This window comes from Ovis canadensis, chromosome 4 (genome assembly GCF_042477335.2).
Source record: "Ovis canadensis isolate MfBH-ARS-UI-01 breed Bighorn chromosome 4, ARS-UI_OviCan_v2, whole genome shotgun sequence".
Taxonomy (NCBI): Eukaryota; Metazoa; Chordata; class Mammalia; order Artiodactyla; family Bovidae; genus Ovis; species Ovis canadensis.
This window is the reverse complement of record NC_091248.1, coordinates 27,441,279-27,457,736: the sequence shown is the minus strand read 5'-3', so window position 1 is coordinate 27,457,736 and position 16,458 is coordinate 27,441,279. Positions and strand designations below refer to the sequence as shown.

At 42.4% G+C, this 16,458-nt stretch overlaps 1 protein-coding gene across 9 annotated transcripts in view; it reads right to left on the bottom strand.

The window, feature by feature from the left end:
* The window catches only part of DYNC1I1 (dynein cytoplasmic 1 intermediate chain 1), a 581,233-nt gene that overhangs the window by 408,071 nt on the left and 156,704 nt on the right, over positions 1 to 16,458 (bottom strand). For 5 of the 9 annotated variants that reach the window (XM_069587460.1, XM_069587457.1, XM_069587459.1 and 2 more), the window contains 2 exons: positions 12,155 to 12,283; positions 10,612 to 10,695 (listed from right to left, as the gene is read on the bottom strand). Coding sequence is in view for 2 of the 9 variants with exons in the window: in XM_069587453.1 (XP_069443554.1) it covers positions 10,612 to 10,695; positions 12,155 to 12,283 (213 nt within the window). In the remaining 7 variants the exon portion in view is untranslated. The remainder of the gene's footprint in view (positions 1 to 10,611; positions 10,696 to 12,154; positions 12,284 to 16,458) is intronic. The other 4 variants (XM_069587454.1, XM_069587461.1, XM_069587462.1 and 1 more) reach the window with 1 other exon arrangement.

Below are 16,458 nucleotides of genomic sequence, written 5' to 3'. Positions count from 1 at the left end.
GGAGAATCCCATGGACGGAGGAGCCTGGTGGGCTACAGTCCACGGGGTCGCAAAGAGTCGGACACGACTGAGCGACTTCACTCACTCACTCACACTGTGATGGAGGCAATGAAGGTAATGGAGACCTCCCTCGAAAGATCCACTGCGTGTACTGCTGCACTCAGCGCCCCCAGCCCTGCAGCCCACCAACCCACGCCCCCGCCGGAGACTCCCGGACACCCACAGGCAAGTCCGGGGCAGTCTCCTGTGGGGCCGCTCCTCCTTTCTTCTGGGTCCTGGTGCTCAGGTTTCTGTTGTCTATTTCCCAGTCCTGTGTAAGTTCTGGCAGCTCTATGATGGGGTTAACAGCGACCTCCTCCAAGAGAGCTTATGCCACACCCAAGTCTGCTGCACCCAGGGCCCCTGTCCCTGTGGCAGTCCACCACCGACCCACACCTCCATGGCAGATGCTCAGACACAGTTCTGGCTCAGTCTCTGTGGGGTCCCTGGGTCCTGGTGCACACAAGGTTTGTTTGAGCCCTCTAAGCCTCTCTGGCTGGAATGGGATTTGATTCTAAACACGAATTCGCCCCTCCTACCTTCTTGCTGGGGCTTCTCCTTTGCCCTTGTATGTGGGGAGTCTCCTCATAGCCACACCAGTGCCAAATGTCTTACTGGGGTTTCTCTGACCTTGGATGTGGGTTATCTCCACATGGCCAGTCCAGTGAAGTGCAGCTGCATAGATTAGCGGACCAAAATAGGCAACACAGAAATAGACATTCATGAGTAGGGCCGACAGGTTTCTGATGAAGGTGAAAAACCAATGTGATGAAGGAAAAACAGAGTTTTTAACACATTGACCTCTCATAGAAAGAAAACCTGATGCCTCATGCAAAAATTAACTCAAAATGAAACATAAGCCTACATGTGAAAAGTAAAATGGTAATGCTTTTAAGGAAAACCTTTAGAAAATATCTTTGTGACCGAAGGCTAAGTAAAGAGTTCTTAAATATGACACCAAAAGCATAATCCATAAAAGAAAAATTGATAAACTGGACTTCACAAAAATTAAAAACTTTTGCTCTGTGAAAAACTCTGGTAAGAGGTTAGAAAGATAAGCCACAGATTGAGAAAGCATACTTGTATATCACATATCTGACAAAGGACTTGTATCCAAAAGATATAAAGAACTCTGAGTTTACCAGAAAAAACACAACGCAGTTAGCAAAGCAAAAGAATAAAACACCAAATCCAGTCCGAAACACTTACCCAAAAATGGATATGGGTGCACATAAGCATATGAAGAGATGTTCAATATCATCAACCATGCCGAGCAAAGAGAAACCAGTATGTAAGGGCTACGTACAAGGGCTTCCCTGGTGGCGCAGAGGGTAAAGCATCTGCCTGCAATGCAGGAAACCCGGGTTCGATTCCTGGGTCGGGAAGATCCCTTGGAGAAGGAAATAGCAAACCCACTCCAGTATTCTTGACTGGAAAATCCCATGGATGGAGAAGCCTGGTAGGCTATAGTCCATGGGGTCACAAAGAGTCGGACACAACAGAGTGACTTCACTTTACTTCACATACAATGCAGTTCCATTTATACAATTTTGAAATAAAATTATAGAGACAGAGAATAGATGAGTGACTGTCAGAAGGTAGGGAAGAGGTGTAATTATGAAAGTGGAGCACATGGGGGACCTTTGTATGATGGAACGATTCCATATCTTGATTGTTAGGGCAGCCACATGAGCCTATACAAGTGATAAAATTTCATAGAACTATACACACCCAGAAAACAAATCAGTGCATGTAAAGGGTAAAGCAATCCAGATAAGGTCTGTATTTAGTCAGTATTATTGTGCCAATATTAATTTCCTAGTTTTCACATGGTACAAAGTTACTACTGGGGGAAGTTGGGTGATGGGTATACAGGGCCTTTTTGTACTATTTTTGCAACTTCTCATGAGTCTATAATTTTTTCAAAACATTATCAAAAAGAAACCACTGAGATGCCATGACTACTGCCACTTCGACAAGAATTTTATGTCAATGAATTTGAAAACATAGATTAAATGGGCAAATTTCTAGAAAAACTTCCCATATTAAAAGCACTGAATAAATTCTATGAAACTTACAAGAATACACTTGATCCAAAGGAAAAAAACATGTAACATTTCCCAGCTCAATGTGAATAATGACAATGGTATCAATTTTGCCTCTCCGATAGAATTATATGTACAGCTAAACTGATTCTATCTTCTCCAATGTCTTGTAATTTCTTAATTATATCTGTTCCAATGATTCATTCAGAGTTTGGTATTAAGGGGTAAGTCATAAATTCCAATAAGGCAACTAGCTGATTTTAGATTTCATTTCACCAAACTCCTATTGAGCAGCTTCTTCCAAATATTTTATGCATTTGTTTGTTCGTTGCCTGTGCTGGGTCTTCGTTGCCGTGTGGGCTCTTCTCTAGCTGCGGTGAGAGGGGGTTACTCTCTAGCTGGGCTGTGCAGGCTTCCCCCTGCACCGGCTCCTCTTACTGCAGAGCACAGCTCTGGAGCCCTCAGGCTTCCAGAAGCTGCAGCTCCTGGGCTCCAGACCACAAGCTCAGTAGTTGTGACCCAGGGGCTTTGTTGCCCTGCAGCATATGGGATCTTCTCAGACCAGAGATCAAACTGGTGTCCAGTGCGTTGCAAGGCAGATTCTTGGAACACCAGAGAAGCCTAGATCACTAGAGAAGCCCCTTTTCCAAAGATTTTAAATCTTATCTTTGCCTTTATGTATACTTTGCCATTTTTCCTGAAAGTGTTGATATTTGTCATCCTGTACCTAGTAATCCCAGCATTTTTAGCTCAGTGACATATTAATAGATTATACAGGGAAAAAACTGTCTAATCTGGGAAGATACAACAATGCAAAGCATCTTGTTTGGAGCTCTAGGTTTGCTCTTTATCCTGGGTCTGAGCTTTTCCCTGGTCTCTTTGACTGTGATAGCTCATTCTTTCTCTTCCTTGTTGGAATGGTAGGGCCTCTTGGGTTTGGTAATGCATAACAGCCACTTGTCCTTCTGTGTCTATTATTCTGTCTCAGGGGTTGCCTGTACGTAAGGTAGATATGATGCTTTCCATGTCTATACTAAAGAGTGCAGCAGGTGTAGGGGAGAGGGTGTCTTTCTATTCTTGTCTTTTGTCTTGCTTTTTTCCTAGTAGATTTCTTATATGCTTCTTTCCTTCTATTTCCCTAAATCTACTCTGGTTTGCAGTAATGTCCATATCTTCCAGTGGTATAACTATGTCCTAATCATGCTTATCTCAACTGGTATATCATCACACCCCACCTGTACTTTCATTGTTGTTGTTCGACCATGGACTGTAGCCTGCCAGGCTCCTCTGCGCATGGGATTTTTCAGGCAAGAATACTGGAGTGGGTTGACATTTTCTACCAAGGGATCTTTCCAACCCAGGGATCAAACCCGCAGCTCCTGCATTGCAGGTGGATTCTTTACCTAACTGAGTCATCTGATGGGAAGCCCCACTTTTAGTTTCCCCCATAATTGTAATTATTTCCTGAGGGGGTCTTGCCTTAAAAACGATCTATTCTTCATTTCATCTATGCTTATTTGAGCAACAATTTATATATGTGTTTTATGCCCATTCTGTCCTAGTTTCTAGATAAAAATGGGCTTCCTTGGGGGCTCAGATGGTAAAGAATCTGCCTGCAATGTAGGAGACCCTGGAGGAGTAAATGGCAACCCACTCCAGTATTCTTGCCTGGAGAATTCCTTGGACAGAGGATCCTAATGGGCTATAGCTCACGGGGTCACAAAGAGTCAGATACAACTGAGCAACTAATACTTTCATCCTAATTTCATCAGTATAGTTTTGCTTTTCTATAATCTTTCCCTGTTTAGCTCTTAAACTGCTGTTTAGGGCTGGTCATCTAATTATCCATCCTGTAAATATCCATTCTAGTAATGACTGTCTCTGGCTTGTGACTTTTATGGAGTCTGAATGTCAACTGTCTCTTTTCTTTTAACTTTAACAATATCATGACATCATATATTGCCATAGGTTTATGATTCTCTAACCTGACTTCTGAATTCTTTAGCAATAGTTTACCATTTAATAGCGATATTATATATTACTATTATATTTGCTATATTATGTTTTCATTTTTCTGTCAGTTCAGTTCAGTTGCTCAGCTGTATCTGACTCTTTGCGACCCCACGGACTGCAGCACACCAGGCTTCCCTGTACATCACCAACTCCTGAAGCTTATTCAAACTCATGTCCATCAAATTGGTGATGCCATTTTTCTACGGTTGAGTTTGTGTCCACAAAAGCATAGATTTTTCAGTAATCATGACTAGTCACTCTCTGTCATTCTTGCCATCAGTTGTTGAAATTCCCCATTAGAGTGTCATCTGACCAGCTCAGAACCCCGTGGATCATTAGATTCATCACAATCTTTACGGCGTGCAGCACTGTATGTTTGGAAACACAATTCTTTCTACCCTTGTTTTTACTTAATTATTTCTGAATCCTGCACTACTTTTGATTATAATCATCATATACTTTAACTGTCTAGTTTTCTCTTCTCTAGCTGGTCTAAACATCATGAGAGCAGGGAGTCAACCCTCTTTCTATTTTAGGTTTAAACATAACTCCATATTTTCTTTAAATAATCATTCCTGCCTAGTTTGTTACCCTAGTAAATATTCTTTTACTGAATCACAAAGCCTGTAACATACATTGATGGTTTAGAATTAGTCATGAATTTCTCTCAGCGCTTGTCTCAAATTCTATTTTGCTTGAGCCTTACACACATACAGGAGCGCACCACTCTAAAAAATGTGATGCTGTGCGTATAGACCTAAGGTCAACAAGAGATTCATAGGAACCTTTGTGTCCTGAGGGTGAGAAAAGGTCAGGCTCTAGTCTCATTATGGTCTTGGAGGAGAAAATGCCATGTCATTGTGTGGATAAATACAGGCTAGTGTCAGTTAGGTTAAAAAAAGTGTTTAAACATAATTTGTAGTGTTTTTCTTGAAAAATGAAACAGACACAGCAAGAGTTTAAAAAATGACCCCGCATCAAGAGTACAGTAGCAGTGAGGAGATGGGGCTATGTGGGTTTGATATTAAGAAACTCAAGAAAGCTAAATTGTGCTTGCTGTGATGTGCTTGCTTATGGACAGCTGAGAAGAGGTGAATGTGCTTCAAGGTGGGGGTGGGTTGAAACATGGTGACCCTTAAAGGGAGACCAGCCTTGTGAGTGCAATGATACTGAAGGATATATATCAATAGAATGCAAGAACACACTGGCCACTGAAAACTCTGTGCCGGGCCCCATAGTCAGCATATTACATGCACTCTTTCTAATATTACACTTAACTCTGCAGAAGAGGGCAAGTTTGTGCTTGTGAAGAAACTAAATATGTGAAGAAGCTCATGCTCAAAGAGGCTGCAGTTCGTGTACCGAAGGCAACACGGAGAAGATATGAAGCCAAGTATATGAGGCTCTGCAACCTATATTTATCTCATCACTCTGACTTCCCATCTGGTGTGACCTGTCTAAGTATGTCTTTGGAATAATTCCATTGGTTATTATTAAAATTTTCTGTTTCGCTGTTCCACTGGTGATTCAAAATTCCTTCTTTCCAATGTATGCCTTTCAGGGAAAACTGAAATCAACAAACCAAAATTCTCAGTTTGTCCTGTGGGTGCCACCATAACCATAGAATGTGCCGTGCTTAGTCATGTCGTGTCCGACTCTTGGTGACCCCACGGACTGTAACCCAACGGGCTCCTCTTGTCCATGGGATTGTCCAGATAAGAACACTGGAGTGGGTTGCCACGCCCTCCTCTAGGGGAATTTTCCCAACCGAGGGATCGAACCCACGTCTCCCACATTGCAGGTGGGTTCTTTATTGTCTGAGCCACAAGGGAAGCCCATGCATACTGGAGCAGGTACCCCCTTCTCCAGGGGATCTTCCTGACCCAGGAATCGAACTGGGGTCTCCTGCATTGCAGGCAGATTCTTTACAAGCTGAGCTACCAGAGAAGCCCAACCACAGAATACCTCTTTCTCATTTGTCAGCTCTTATTTCCCAGGGCTGCGATAGATGAGAAATTCTGGAAGAGAGAAGCCAATTTATGTGACTGATGGTTCATGCTGGTAAACCCACCCATGTGTTGAGAGTTCTGTAACTCTAACATGCATTTTTCCTTGTTTTCTTGAAAGAGAATATTTTACATGAAGCCAAGGTCAGAAAGTGTAAAAAGGTATGCAATAGTCCCCTTCTCAGTTCTGCCCCTGTCTGCCTAGTTCTTATTCATGTGTGCATGCTAAGTTGCTTCATTTGTGTCCCACTCTGTGAGGCCCTATGGACTGTTGCCCTCCAGGCACTCCTCACTTTAATCTCTGCCCATGGGATTCTCCAGGCAAGACTACTGGAGTGGGTTGCCAAGCCCGTCTCCAGGGGATATTCCTGACCCAGGGACTGAATCCAAGTCTTCTGCATTGCAGGCAGTCTCCTGCATTGTAGGCGGATTCTTTACCAACTGAGCCACCAGGTAAGCCCTATAGCTACATTTAACATTTATTACAATACCTCCTGCAGAATGCTTTGCACTTCTCTCTTTGGGCTGTGCTGGCATTTAACTCTCACTATGGATCTAGAAGTAAGTAAGAGATGGTAAGACTGGGCAGGGGAAGAACTGATTCCCCTTGTGAGGTGGTTGTCCTGAGTTAAATCAACAAAGGAAATTTATGAAAGGAAAGTCAAGATTCCTTCAGAAAGAGCTGGGCTGCTTAATCAGGCAAGTAAGATTCGGGGAGATTTCAGTGTTCAAAAATCTCGGTCTCATGTCTAGTTTCCAAATATTCCTATTTAAGTCTCAGAATCCCACCCACACTCATTAACTAGTGCCTTAACTGGTATATGATAACCTAGAGAGATTGGACACTTGACTAGTACTATTTCTCTCTTACCCCTGTAGTTAGTCTTTGGACCTAAATTTTGGTTGTGTGTGTCCTCTAGAAAATAATTTTTTTAAGGCCACCGTTTATGTTTTCTGATTCTCTTCCTGTTCCACAACTTAAAGTTTCAAGTCTCTAGGCTTAAAAAATTTTCCCTTTTTTGTAAGCTCTCCAAGCCGTCAGGAGCATCCAGGCCACTAATTATAATCACCACTGCTGCCAGAGCAATTACGCACTTTAGTCGCTTGATCTTGTCTCGCCATTCACTTGTCCTGCATCCCACAGCAGTGCTATCTTGGGTGACCATGACATTGCTCCATATCAGGGATACTATTATCCCACTTCCCCCTGGGAGAGGATATCTGTGAGCTTATCAAAGGTCTTGGCAATGGAATCTCAGAGTCCCATCTGGAGGGTTTATTTCCTTGAGCCATGTTTTATACCACTTATTGTATTAGTGAAGTCTGTCACAGGAGACAAGTAGCATACTCAAGGGATTTAACTGAAGAGGATTTGATGAAGGAGACATTTTAAGAGGGGTGATGTATTAGTTAGGGTTCTCCAGAGGAACTATATATATATATATATACACACACACATACACACACACACACACATACCTATCTATCTATCTCCATCTATCTATCTATCTATCTATCTATCTATCTATCTATCTATCTGGACTTCTCTGGTGGTTCAGTAGTAAAAGGATCCATCTGCCTTGTGACCCAGGTTGGATCCTGGGTCGGGAAGATCCCCTGGAGGAGAGCGTGGCAACCGACTCCAGTTTTCCCGGCTGGAGAATCCCAGGGACAGAGGAGACTGCCAGGCTACAGTCCATAGAATGGCAAAGAGCCAGACAAGACTGAAGCAATTTAGCACGCACGCAAGTATATACACATATATGTGTATACGTATGGTCCCGTATGTGAATAACTTTAATCCCACAGCTTGTCCAAACATGTGCTGTCAAAAGCTTGTGTTTTTGACGATATGGTGGGTGAAAAGCGTATCTCTGTGTAGTTGTTGCATTTCTTTTTTAAATGAAGCGATGTAACATTTTCACAGAAGTTCATTAAGAACTCACTCAGTTTCAAGTGGTATTAAACTCAACTTAATCTGGTTTAAGCAACAGAGAAGAAATAAGATTCACATAAAGGAAAAGTGAGTTGGTATATCTAGAGACACGTCTTGATGCAAGGACTCAAAAGATATCATCAAGGCTGACCTCCCTCTCCCTCTGTGCCCCCCGTCTTTTCTCTCTCAGTCTCTCTGCCTCTGGCCCTCTGAATTTTCCATCTGCTTGGCTCTATTCTGAGACTGTCTCCTTGTAGTGGCCCCAGGCAGCACCAGGTTTTCATCCTCAAGCTTCAAGTTCAGCAAAAAGACTAGGCCTGATGCTCATTGATTCCAGTTTTATTATATGCCTGTCCTTGAACCATCACTAGACAGAGAGGTCCTGCTTCTTTGCCCAGGCCCGAGTCACAGGACCATACTCGCTTCTATCCACGCATGTATCTTCCAAGACGTCCATATTGAAATCATGCAACTCTGCTACTCACAATAAAAGCTGTGCTCATCCTTGCCGGGGTCCAGCCCTGGTGGATCCAGGGAATTTGAAGTGGGGACGGCGTTGGCGAGGGAAAAACTTATTTATTTATTAATATAAGATTAGATTATGAAGAAATAGTGTAGTAGGGAAATTAAGTGGAGAAAAGAGGCTGAATAACTTGGTTTACGCGGAAAGCCAATAAAGTTCCAGACAAGGAGCTTGCACCATCTACGTTAGGCCGCCGGCGCCCGTTTGAATATCAGAGAGTGCCCCGCCTTGGACTCTCTCTCTTACGGATCCGGGACAAGTAAGTAGACATGGCGAGCCTCTACACCCCAGATGGGAATTCAGCCTGAAATTAAGGAGACACGGGGGAAACCAGTCCTTCCAATGATTGGCCCCTCCCTCTATTGTCTTTCAAGGCCTTTTATACTTTTGATTACACATGAGATCAATGGGTAATACAAAATTATGTAGCATTAGCAGCCCAGACTCTTTCTGTATATCTTTTTGTATACAAAAGGTCTCAGGTGATTTACATTATCTTCTGGCCAAGAGGCTTGCTAACACTTTTTGGCTCTCTTCCTTAATGAATGTTAATTTCGTTTCCCCTGAAGTGTTTTTCTTTAATCTGCATCTCCTTAAAGCACTAAAGTTACATCTCTATAGAACAAAGGCACAGTGGGTTATAACAAAGAAGGTACTTAACTCAAAGATCTAATGTTGCTACTTGTTTTTTCTATATACCAACTATATCAACAAATAAAAGATATGAAAATTTGGCAGCAAGTATTGGCTCAACAAATGAAACCTTTAATCAGTCCTATTCTAATGATTTTGACTCCACGGAAGCCCCTACATTCCTAGGATGTTTTAAGCTTCCTGCGCCTCCCTCTGTCTGTCGGGGGGCCGCAAACAATCACATGCGCAGCTGTACGAGTCCTGCAGGCAGGCTAGAAAGCCATCAGAGGGGTTTTTAGGTTGAAACACTCGTATTATGCCCAGGAGATTTATTATCTAAAAGCTCTAATTTTTTCCAGAAAAAGGTGGTGGGGGGACAGCCCCCTGTTAATGTCAGAAGAGTAGGTGGAAAGCATAACACAGTAAAGCAGGCAGACTCTGGTCTTGCGGGGTGGATGCTCAGGAAATTCCAGGGGGAACCCCTGAAGCCTGATCACATCCTTGCGTTTTGTCAGACTTCCTTCTGACAAGGTCACGCGCAGGATTCCTCACGCTGGCCCCTGGCACATCCTCCTCTTAGAAGGAGGTGAGGTAAACAACCCCAAGCTCATAAGCAAACTAGTTACTTTGCCACCCCAGAATCTCTAGGCTTTGAGTATTATTCTTGGTCGAGTCCTAAAGTGGCTTCTCACAGTCCAGCAAATTATGATTAAATGAAAACTATAACTCTCATTATACACTTATAGGAAGAGATAATGACAAGCAAAGTAAAACCTTCCCTTGGAAAAAGAGGAGCGTGGGGAACTGCCCACAGCGGGCCCTGACTTGGAACACGTCCTGAGACCCCTGGCCCTAGTGAGGTGAGCTCATTAGTCATTTAATGCCGTCACCCTGGAAGGCTCTCTTCTCTTCATCTTCCCTGGCCCCATTTGAGGTGGTGACCTTAGGTGATGTGCCCCTTCTATGGGTTGCATTTGTTGGCATCTCATTTCCTGAAAGAGTAGGTGTGAGGGCCTGGAATGACCTTGGACCTTGAACATTGGCAAGCTATTCTTTGTTGGGCTTAAGGTTTTTCTGGCTATGAATCTCGCTTAAAACGTTAAGAGGCAATAACCCTGTAAGGTAAGTATTATTATTCTCATTTCATAAGTGTGAATTCTACTGCTCAGAAACGTGAAGCCATACAGCTGGGGAGAGACAAAGCCAATTTTTGTAATCAGAGGAGCCTTCCGTCATCCCTCTTTTTCATCCTGCTTCCCTGTGTACCTTATATTAAAATAGTTTTGTCTGTAATATCTCTATCATTATTAGCAAAACTTTTGTATCTAGCAACTCTAGTGGGAAATTCATTCTCACTGCACTTCCTGCTAAACTTGTCAGTCAGAACGAAAATCAGAAGAAAAGTTCGCAACTTGCCCTGTAGGTGTCGCCCTCATCACAGAATATATCTTCCCAGTTTTGCCGCAGGGCTCTCCCGCGTGGACCATGGACTCCGGCGTTCTAGAAGGATACAAGAAGCAGCATCTAATCTATGGAGCCCGGTGCCAGCATCCAGAATATGTTTCTGTTGTTTTGTATGTAGGTCCTGTATGTCCTCTAGTTAGGACTCTTTCTATTTTTAATTTGTTTGATTTTTGAACAGGTAAGTTCATGGGGTCGCAGAGTCGGACCCGACTGAGCAACTGAACTGAACTGACGGAATATATTTATAATGGCTCAAAAGCAAACAAAAAAGTGCAAAAGAATGTAGTGGGGAAAAACTTTTGTTTCATCAAATCCATACCAAAAGTTACTAGTTATCAGCTTATTTTGTACTTCTAGAATAAGTTTTATTCATATATAAGAAAATGTATTTTTAAACTACCTTTTTTAAAATTTTGCATAGCACACTGTAATTTTTTTCTCCATCTTGATCGTTCCATTAACACATTAACACTATATCTTAGAAATCTTTTATATCAACCCATAAAATTTCCTCTCTTACTCTTTTTTTAATCCTCAAAGTATTCTCACAACATGGAAGCAGCTACATTTATCCACTCAGGTCTCTAGTGATGAGTATGTATGTGGATTTTAATAAAAATCCAATAAAAATAGTGCTAAAATAAGTAGCTTTGCATAACTTCATTTTGCATGTGTGTGAATATATATGAAAGTATTGAGAATCCATGCGTCTGCAAAGTTTATTGACATTTCCAAATTGCCCTCCACAGGGCTCATACCAGCTTATACACCCGCCAGCCACGTATGAAATTGTCTATTTCCCACAGCTTGGCCAACGCAATGTGTTTGGGATTTTTTCTAATCAATCTGAGAGTGAGAGAAAAAAAAAAAAGGTTCCTCAGTTTTATTTTTTGTGTTTTTATTATAAGTGAGTTGGAGCTTCTTTTGGTTTGAGAGCCATTTAAATGAGTTCGATTTTTTTCTGATTGCAAGTGATAGAAAGCCCAGCTCCCATGGCCTCAGCAAGAAGATGTTTGTTTTCTCTGGACTAACCATACTGGAGGTAAATGTAGCTTTTCTGATGAGCCTTAATCCAAAGCGTCCCCAAGGCCTGTGATTTCTCTCTCTCTCTTTTCCTCTCTGTCTGCTCACTGACTCCCTTGCTTTCCCCTCCTTTTCTGTTCCACTTCCCTTCTGTCCTGGGCCTCTTCTCTAACAGGCTCTGATTCAGGGCTCTGATTGGACAGGACTGAGTCACGTGACAGAGCCCGACTCCCCCGCAAGCTGCGTGGATTGAGTGAGAAGTAGGGATGCTGGCTGTTAAGTGAAAGGTCAGAGTGTTATGTGGAGACGGATGCCTGGGCACTGGCTGGGGAGCACTGCACATCTGTGTTGTCATCCACCCCTTCGACAGCTCAACATCCACATACTTTTCATTCACACACACACACCTTAAAAAATATCCATGCTGTAGCTCTAATGAAGCCATCATTACATGCTATAAAATTGCACTCACCCCCTTCCCAGAGGGAGACAGCACAAAGACTCGTGTGGCTCCTGCTCCAAGGTCAAGATTTCTAGGTGATGTGCAGTCTTCTTGGTCAGGGCTTGATGGGGCTCCGCCTGGCCCAGAAATCTGTGGTTCCTAAAAAACCAAAAGGCACGCGAAAGAACAGGGGAATCGAAACAGAATGTCCATTCGGTAAGGGAAACGGCACGAAGCGGTCTCTGGTCCAGCACTCACAGGACAGGAGGGCAAGTTTTCCCTGACCTGGAGGTAGTGAGCACCTTAGCCAACCTGGCTGCTCTGCGCTGCTCTCTGGAGTCATCTCCTTTGTCTTGTATTTCCCTAGCCCCTGTGAGCTGGAGATTGGAAGGAGAAGGAGGACCCTTCTCATGAGCAGCTCTCTTCATTTTAGAATGGATTTCATGTATTTAGGACTGTCTGGTCCCATCACTTCGTGGGAAATAGATGGGGAAACAGTGGAAACAGTGTCAGACTTTATTTTCTGGGGCTCCAAAATCACTGAAGATGGTGATTGCAGCCATGAAATTAAAAGACGCTTACTCCTTGGAAGGAAAGTTATGAGCAACCTAGATAGTATATTCAAAAGCAGAGACATTACTTTGCCAACCTAGGTCCGTCTAGTCAAGGCTATGGTTTTTCCAGTGGTCGTGTATGAATGTGAGAGTTGGACCGTGAAGAAAGCTGAGCACCAAAGAATTGATGCTTTTGAACTGTGGTGTTGGAGAAGACTCTTGAGAGTCCCTTGGACTGCAAGGAGATCTAACCAGTCCATCCTAAAGGAGGTCAGTCCTGGGTGTTCATTGGAAGGACTGATGCTGAAGCTGAAACTCCAATACTTTGGCCAGCTGATGCGAAGAGTTGACTCATTGGAAAAGACCCTGATGCTGGGAGGGATTGAGGGCAGGAGGAGAAGGGGATGACAGAGGATGAGATGGCTGGATGGCATCACCGACTCAATACACATGAGTCTGAGTGAACTCTGGGAGTTGGTGATGGACAGGGAGGCCTGGCGTGCTGTGATTCATGGGGTCACAAAGAGTCAAACACTACTGAGCCACTGAACTGAAGTGAACTGAAAGATTAAATAATCACAGGCTGCTGATTGCCAGATTTGGAGTTTCTCTAGCAAAATACATCTCTTAAGACATTGGGAGGCTCCTGAGCATATATCCAGAAAAAAAACTATAGTTCAAAAAGACACATGTCCCCTCTACATTCCTAGCAGCACTATGTATAATAGCCGAGACAAGGAAATAAGCTAAATGTCATCAACAGATGTTATATAAAGAAGATGTGGTATGGATACACCACGGAATACTACTCAGGCACACAAAAGAATGAAGTAAGTCAGCAAGATGGATGGACCTCGAGATTATCATACTAAGTGAAGTAAGCCAGAGAAAGCCAAACAGCATATGATATCACTTGTAGGTGGGATCTAAAATATGACATAAGTAAACATTTCTACAACACAGAGACAGACTCACGGATGTAGAGGACAGATTCGTGTTGCCAAGGGGGCAAGGGAATGGGGGTAATGGATTGAGGGTTTGGGATTAACAGACACAAACTATTAAGTGTAGTGGAGATAAACAACAAGGTCCTGTATAGCACGGGGAAGTATATTCAGTATCCTGTAATACACCAGAACAGAAAAGAGTGTGGAAAAAAGATGCGCATAACTGAGTCACTTTTGCTGTATAGAAAAAATGAACCCAATATTGCAAATCAACTATACTTCAATAAAATAAATGTAAAAAACACTGTGAGCCATTCGCCTGTGATATATACATGGATGTGTGTGTGTTAGTCACTCGGTCATGTCCGACTCTGTGCAATCCTATGGACTGTAGCTGATCAAATTTTTCTGTCCATGGGATTCTCCAGGCAAGAATACTGGAGTGGGTTGCCATTCCCTTCTCCAGGGGATCTTCCTGACCCAGGGATTGAACCCGGGTCTCCTGCATCGCAGGTGAATATTTTACTGTCTGAACCACCAGGGAAGCTCCCCCGTCCCAATTTCCAGATACTATAAAAATTTAGTTTTTGAGGAGTAAACTGAGGAACACCAGTCCCTATGTATATATATATACACACACACATATGTATAGCCTATTTCTTGTTTTACAGAATAGATGCTGTGGATCTGAGATACTAAGTGCCTTTACCTGTAGCCCTGCCGCTGGGAGGAACAAACAGTGAGTGAGAGAGCCACTATCTGTAACCAGTCCTAAGGTCTAAGCTTTCAATATGCTTATATGAAAAATTAGGCTCACAATAACTAGCAACCCTAATGGGAAAAATCACCCTCCTCCCCTGTGCCCTGGTCAGCTTATTCTGACGTTCCCTCCCTCCCCACCCTCATCCCAGAAAAGCACAAAGAAAACAAACTGAAATATTCTGCTTGTCCTCTAGGTGGCACTGTTAACCACAGGATGTTTCTTTCCAGCCCTGCAACTTGATCTCTGAAGGCTGGAAAGAATCAGATATTCTAGAAGATGGAGTCCAGTCTACACACAATTCAGTCTAAGGACCCCCGCTCACAGGTTTAGAGTTCTGTATCTCCAACATATAAGTTAGGGTTATTTTCTCCTAAAATTTTATTCACCTCATTTTTTAATAGCTTGTACTTTTATAGGTTTCAAAAATTTAAATGTACAAAAAAAATCTTATTTGAAAATAAACTCTTTATCCATCTATGTAGCATTTATGGTAGCATTCTTTTTTATGTCTATTCTTCTAGAGATTTTAATATATATGCAACCAAATAGAAACACATTCTTCTCCCCATCCATTTTTAATGCCAGTTATTCACATTCATTTGCCTGTTTCTTTGCTTTCTTTTTCTTTTACACAGCTATATATTATGGAGTGCTTTTCATAAGCGGTTCCTGAAGAAATTTATTCCTTTTAAGAGATTTCGCATCCTCCACTGGGTGGATGAAACGGATTCTCCCTGGAGGAACATTTAGTTTGATTCCTATTGTTTGTATTTCCAAACAATGCTCCACTGAATAACCTTGTCCCTGCCTCATTTTGTGTGGGAGGCTATATATCTGTGGGACAAGTTACACAATAGCATAATTACTGGGTCAAAGGATATATGTATTTGCAGTTTAACAAATATGCCTTTTATCCGCTTTAGGGAAGATTAAACTCACTTTCTCACTAGTACAATAATATACTTCCTCTCTTTGACCAACATAATATGTGATCGACTTAACTTTTATATTTTGTCATTGCAATAGATGGAAACGCTATCTCATTTTAAATTCATAAATTTATAATGGAGTGAGGTTGAGTAGCTTTCAATAGACAGCCTTAGAAATGATTAGGGGTCTTTCAGTTATAAGCAAAACGAAAACATAAGCCCCTCCATCTGGCTTTAGAGAAAGGAATTCACTGTCTTTACAACTGAAAAGTTGGGGGTAAACTCAGAGGTCCCAGGATGCCTGGATACAAAGTGTCCAAACGCCCTCACTTGCTTTCTCTCTCTCACTTTTCCCCTTTTCTCTACCTCCCTCTCTCCAGGCTCCCTTCCTTTGCTGGCCAGGGAGGCTCCAGAACTGCATCCTCATCTCTTCTCCTGTGGGCTGCATTTATTTAGCATCTAACCTCCTGTGGTTGCAAGTTCAGAGGCCTGGGGTTGTCAGAAGCATTGAGCAATCATGGACCATTTTGGGGGGCAGCACTCTTTAAGTGACACAAATTCACTTAAAATATTAGTAAGCAACAACATGACAAGGTCTAAGTCGTCCACATTTTACAAGTGAAGAAACTATGCTTTTTAAAGATATAAAAAGATATGAAAGATATAGCTCTTTGCCTAGAGCTACCCAGTGAATGATAGGGACAGTATTACTATCCAGGTGCATCTGACAGTGAATGTCCAGTGATTAGCTACATGCTTTTGTTCAGGAGCTCCAATGGAAAAATCAATCACCACCTCAATCCAGGCCCGTCCATTGACTCCGAATAAACAAAAAAAAGAAAAACCGAAATGGAAAATTCTGGATGTGTCCTGTAGGTGCCACCATCACCATGGGCTATCTCTTTTCCACTGTGTAGCACGGATCTCTTTAAGGCTGAAATTCTAGAAGATGGAAGAAAACTGCTCTTTATATTTATGTAACTGACATTTTGCACTGGCATCTCACATATAATTTAGAATTCTGGATCTCCGCTATGTTGTTATTGTGTCTTTCTTTCTAAAAAGTATGCACTGAAAATATTTGTGAAGAGTTTATGTAGTTCCAAAAAAAATTTAAATACAGTGGAATAAAATGTATACA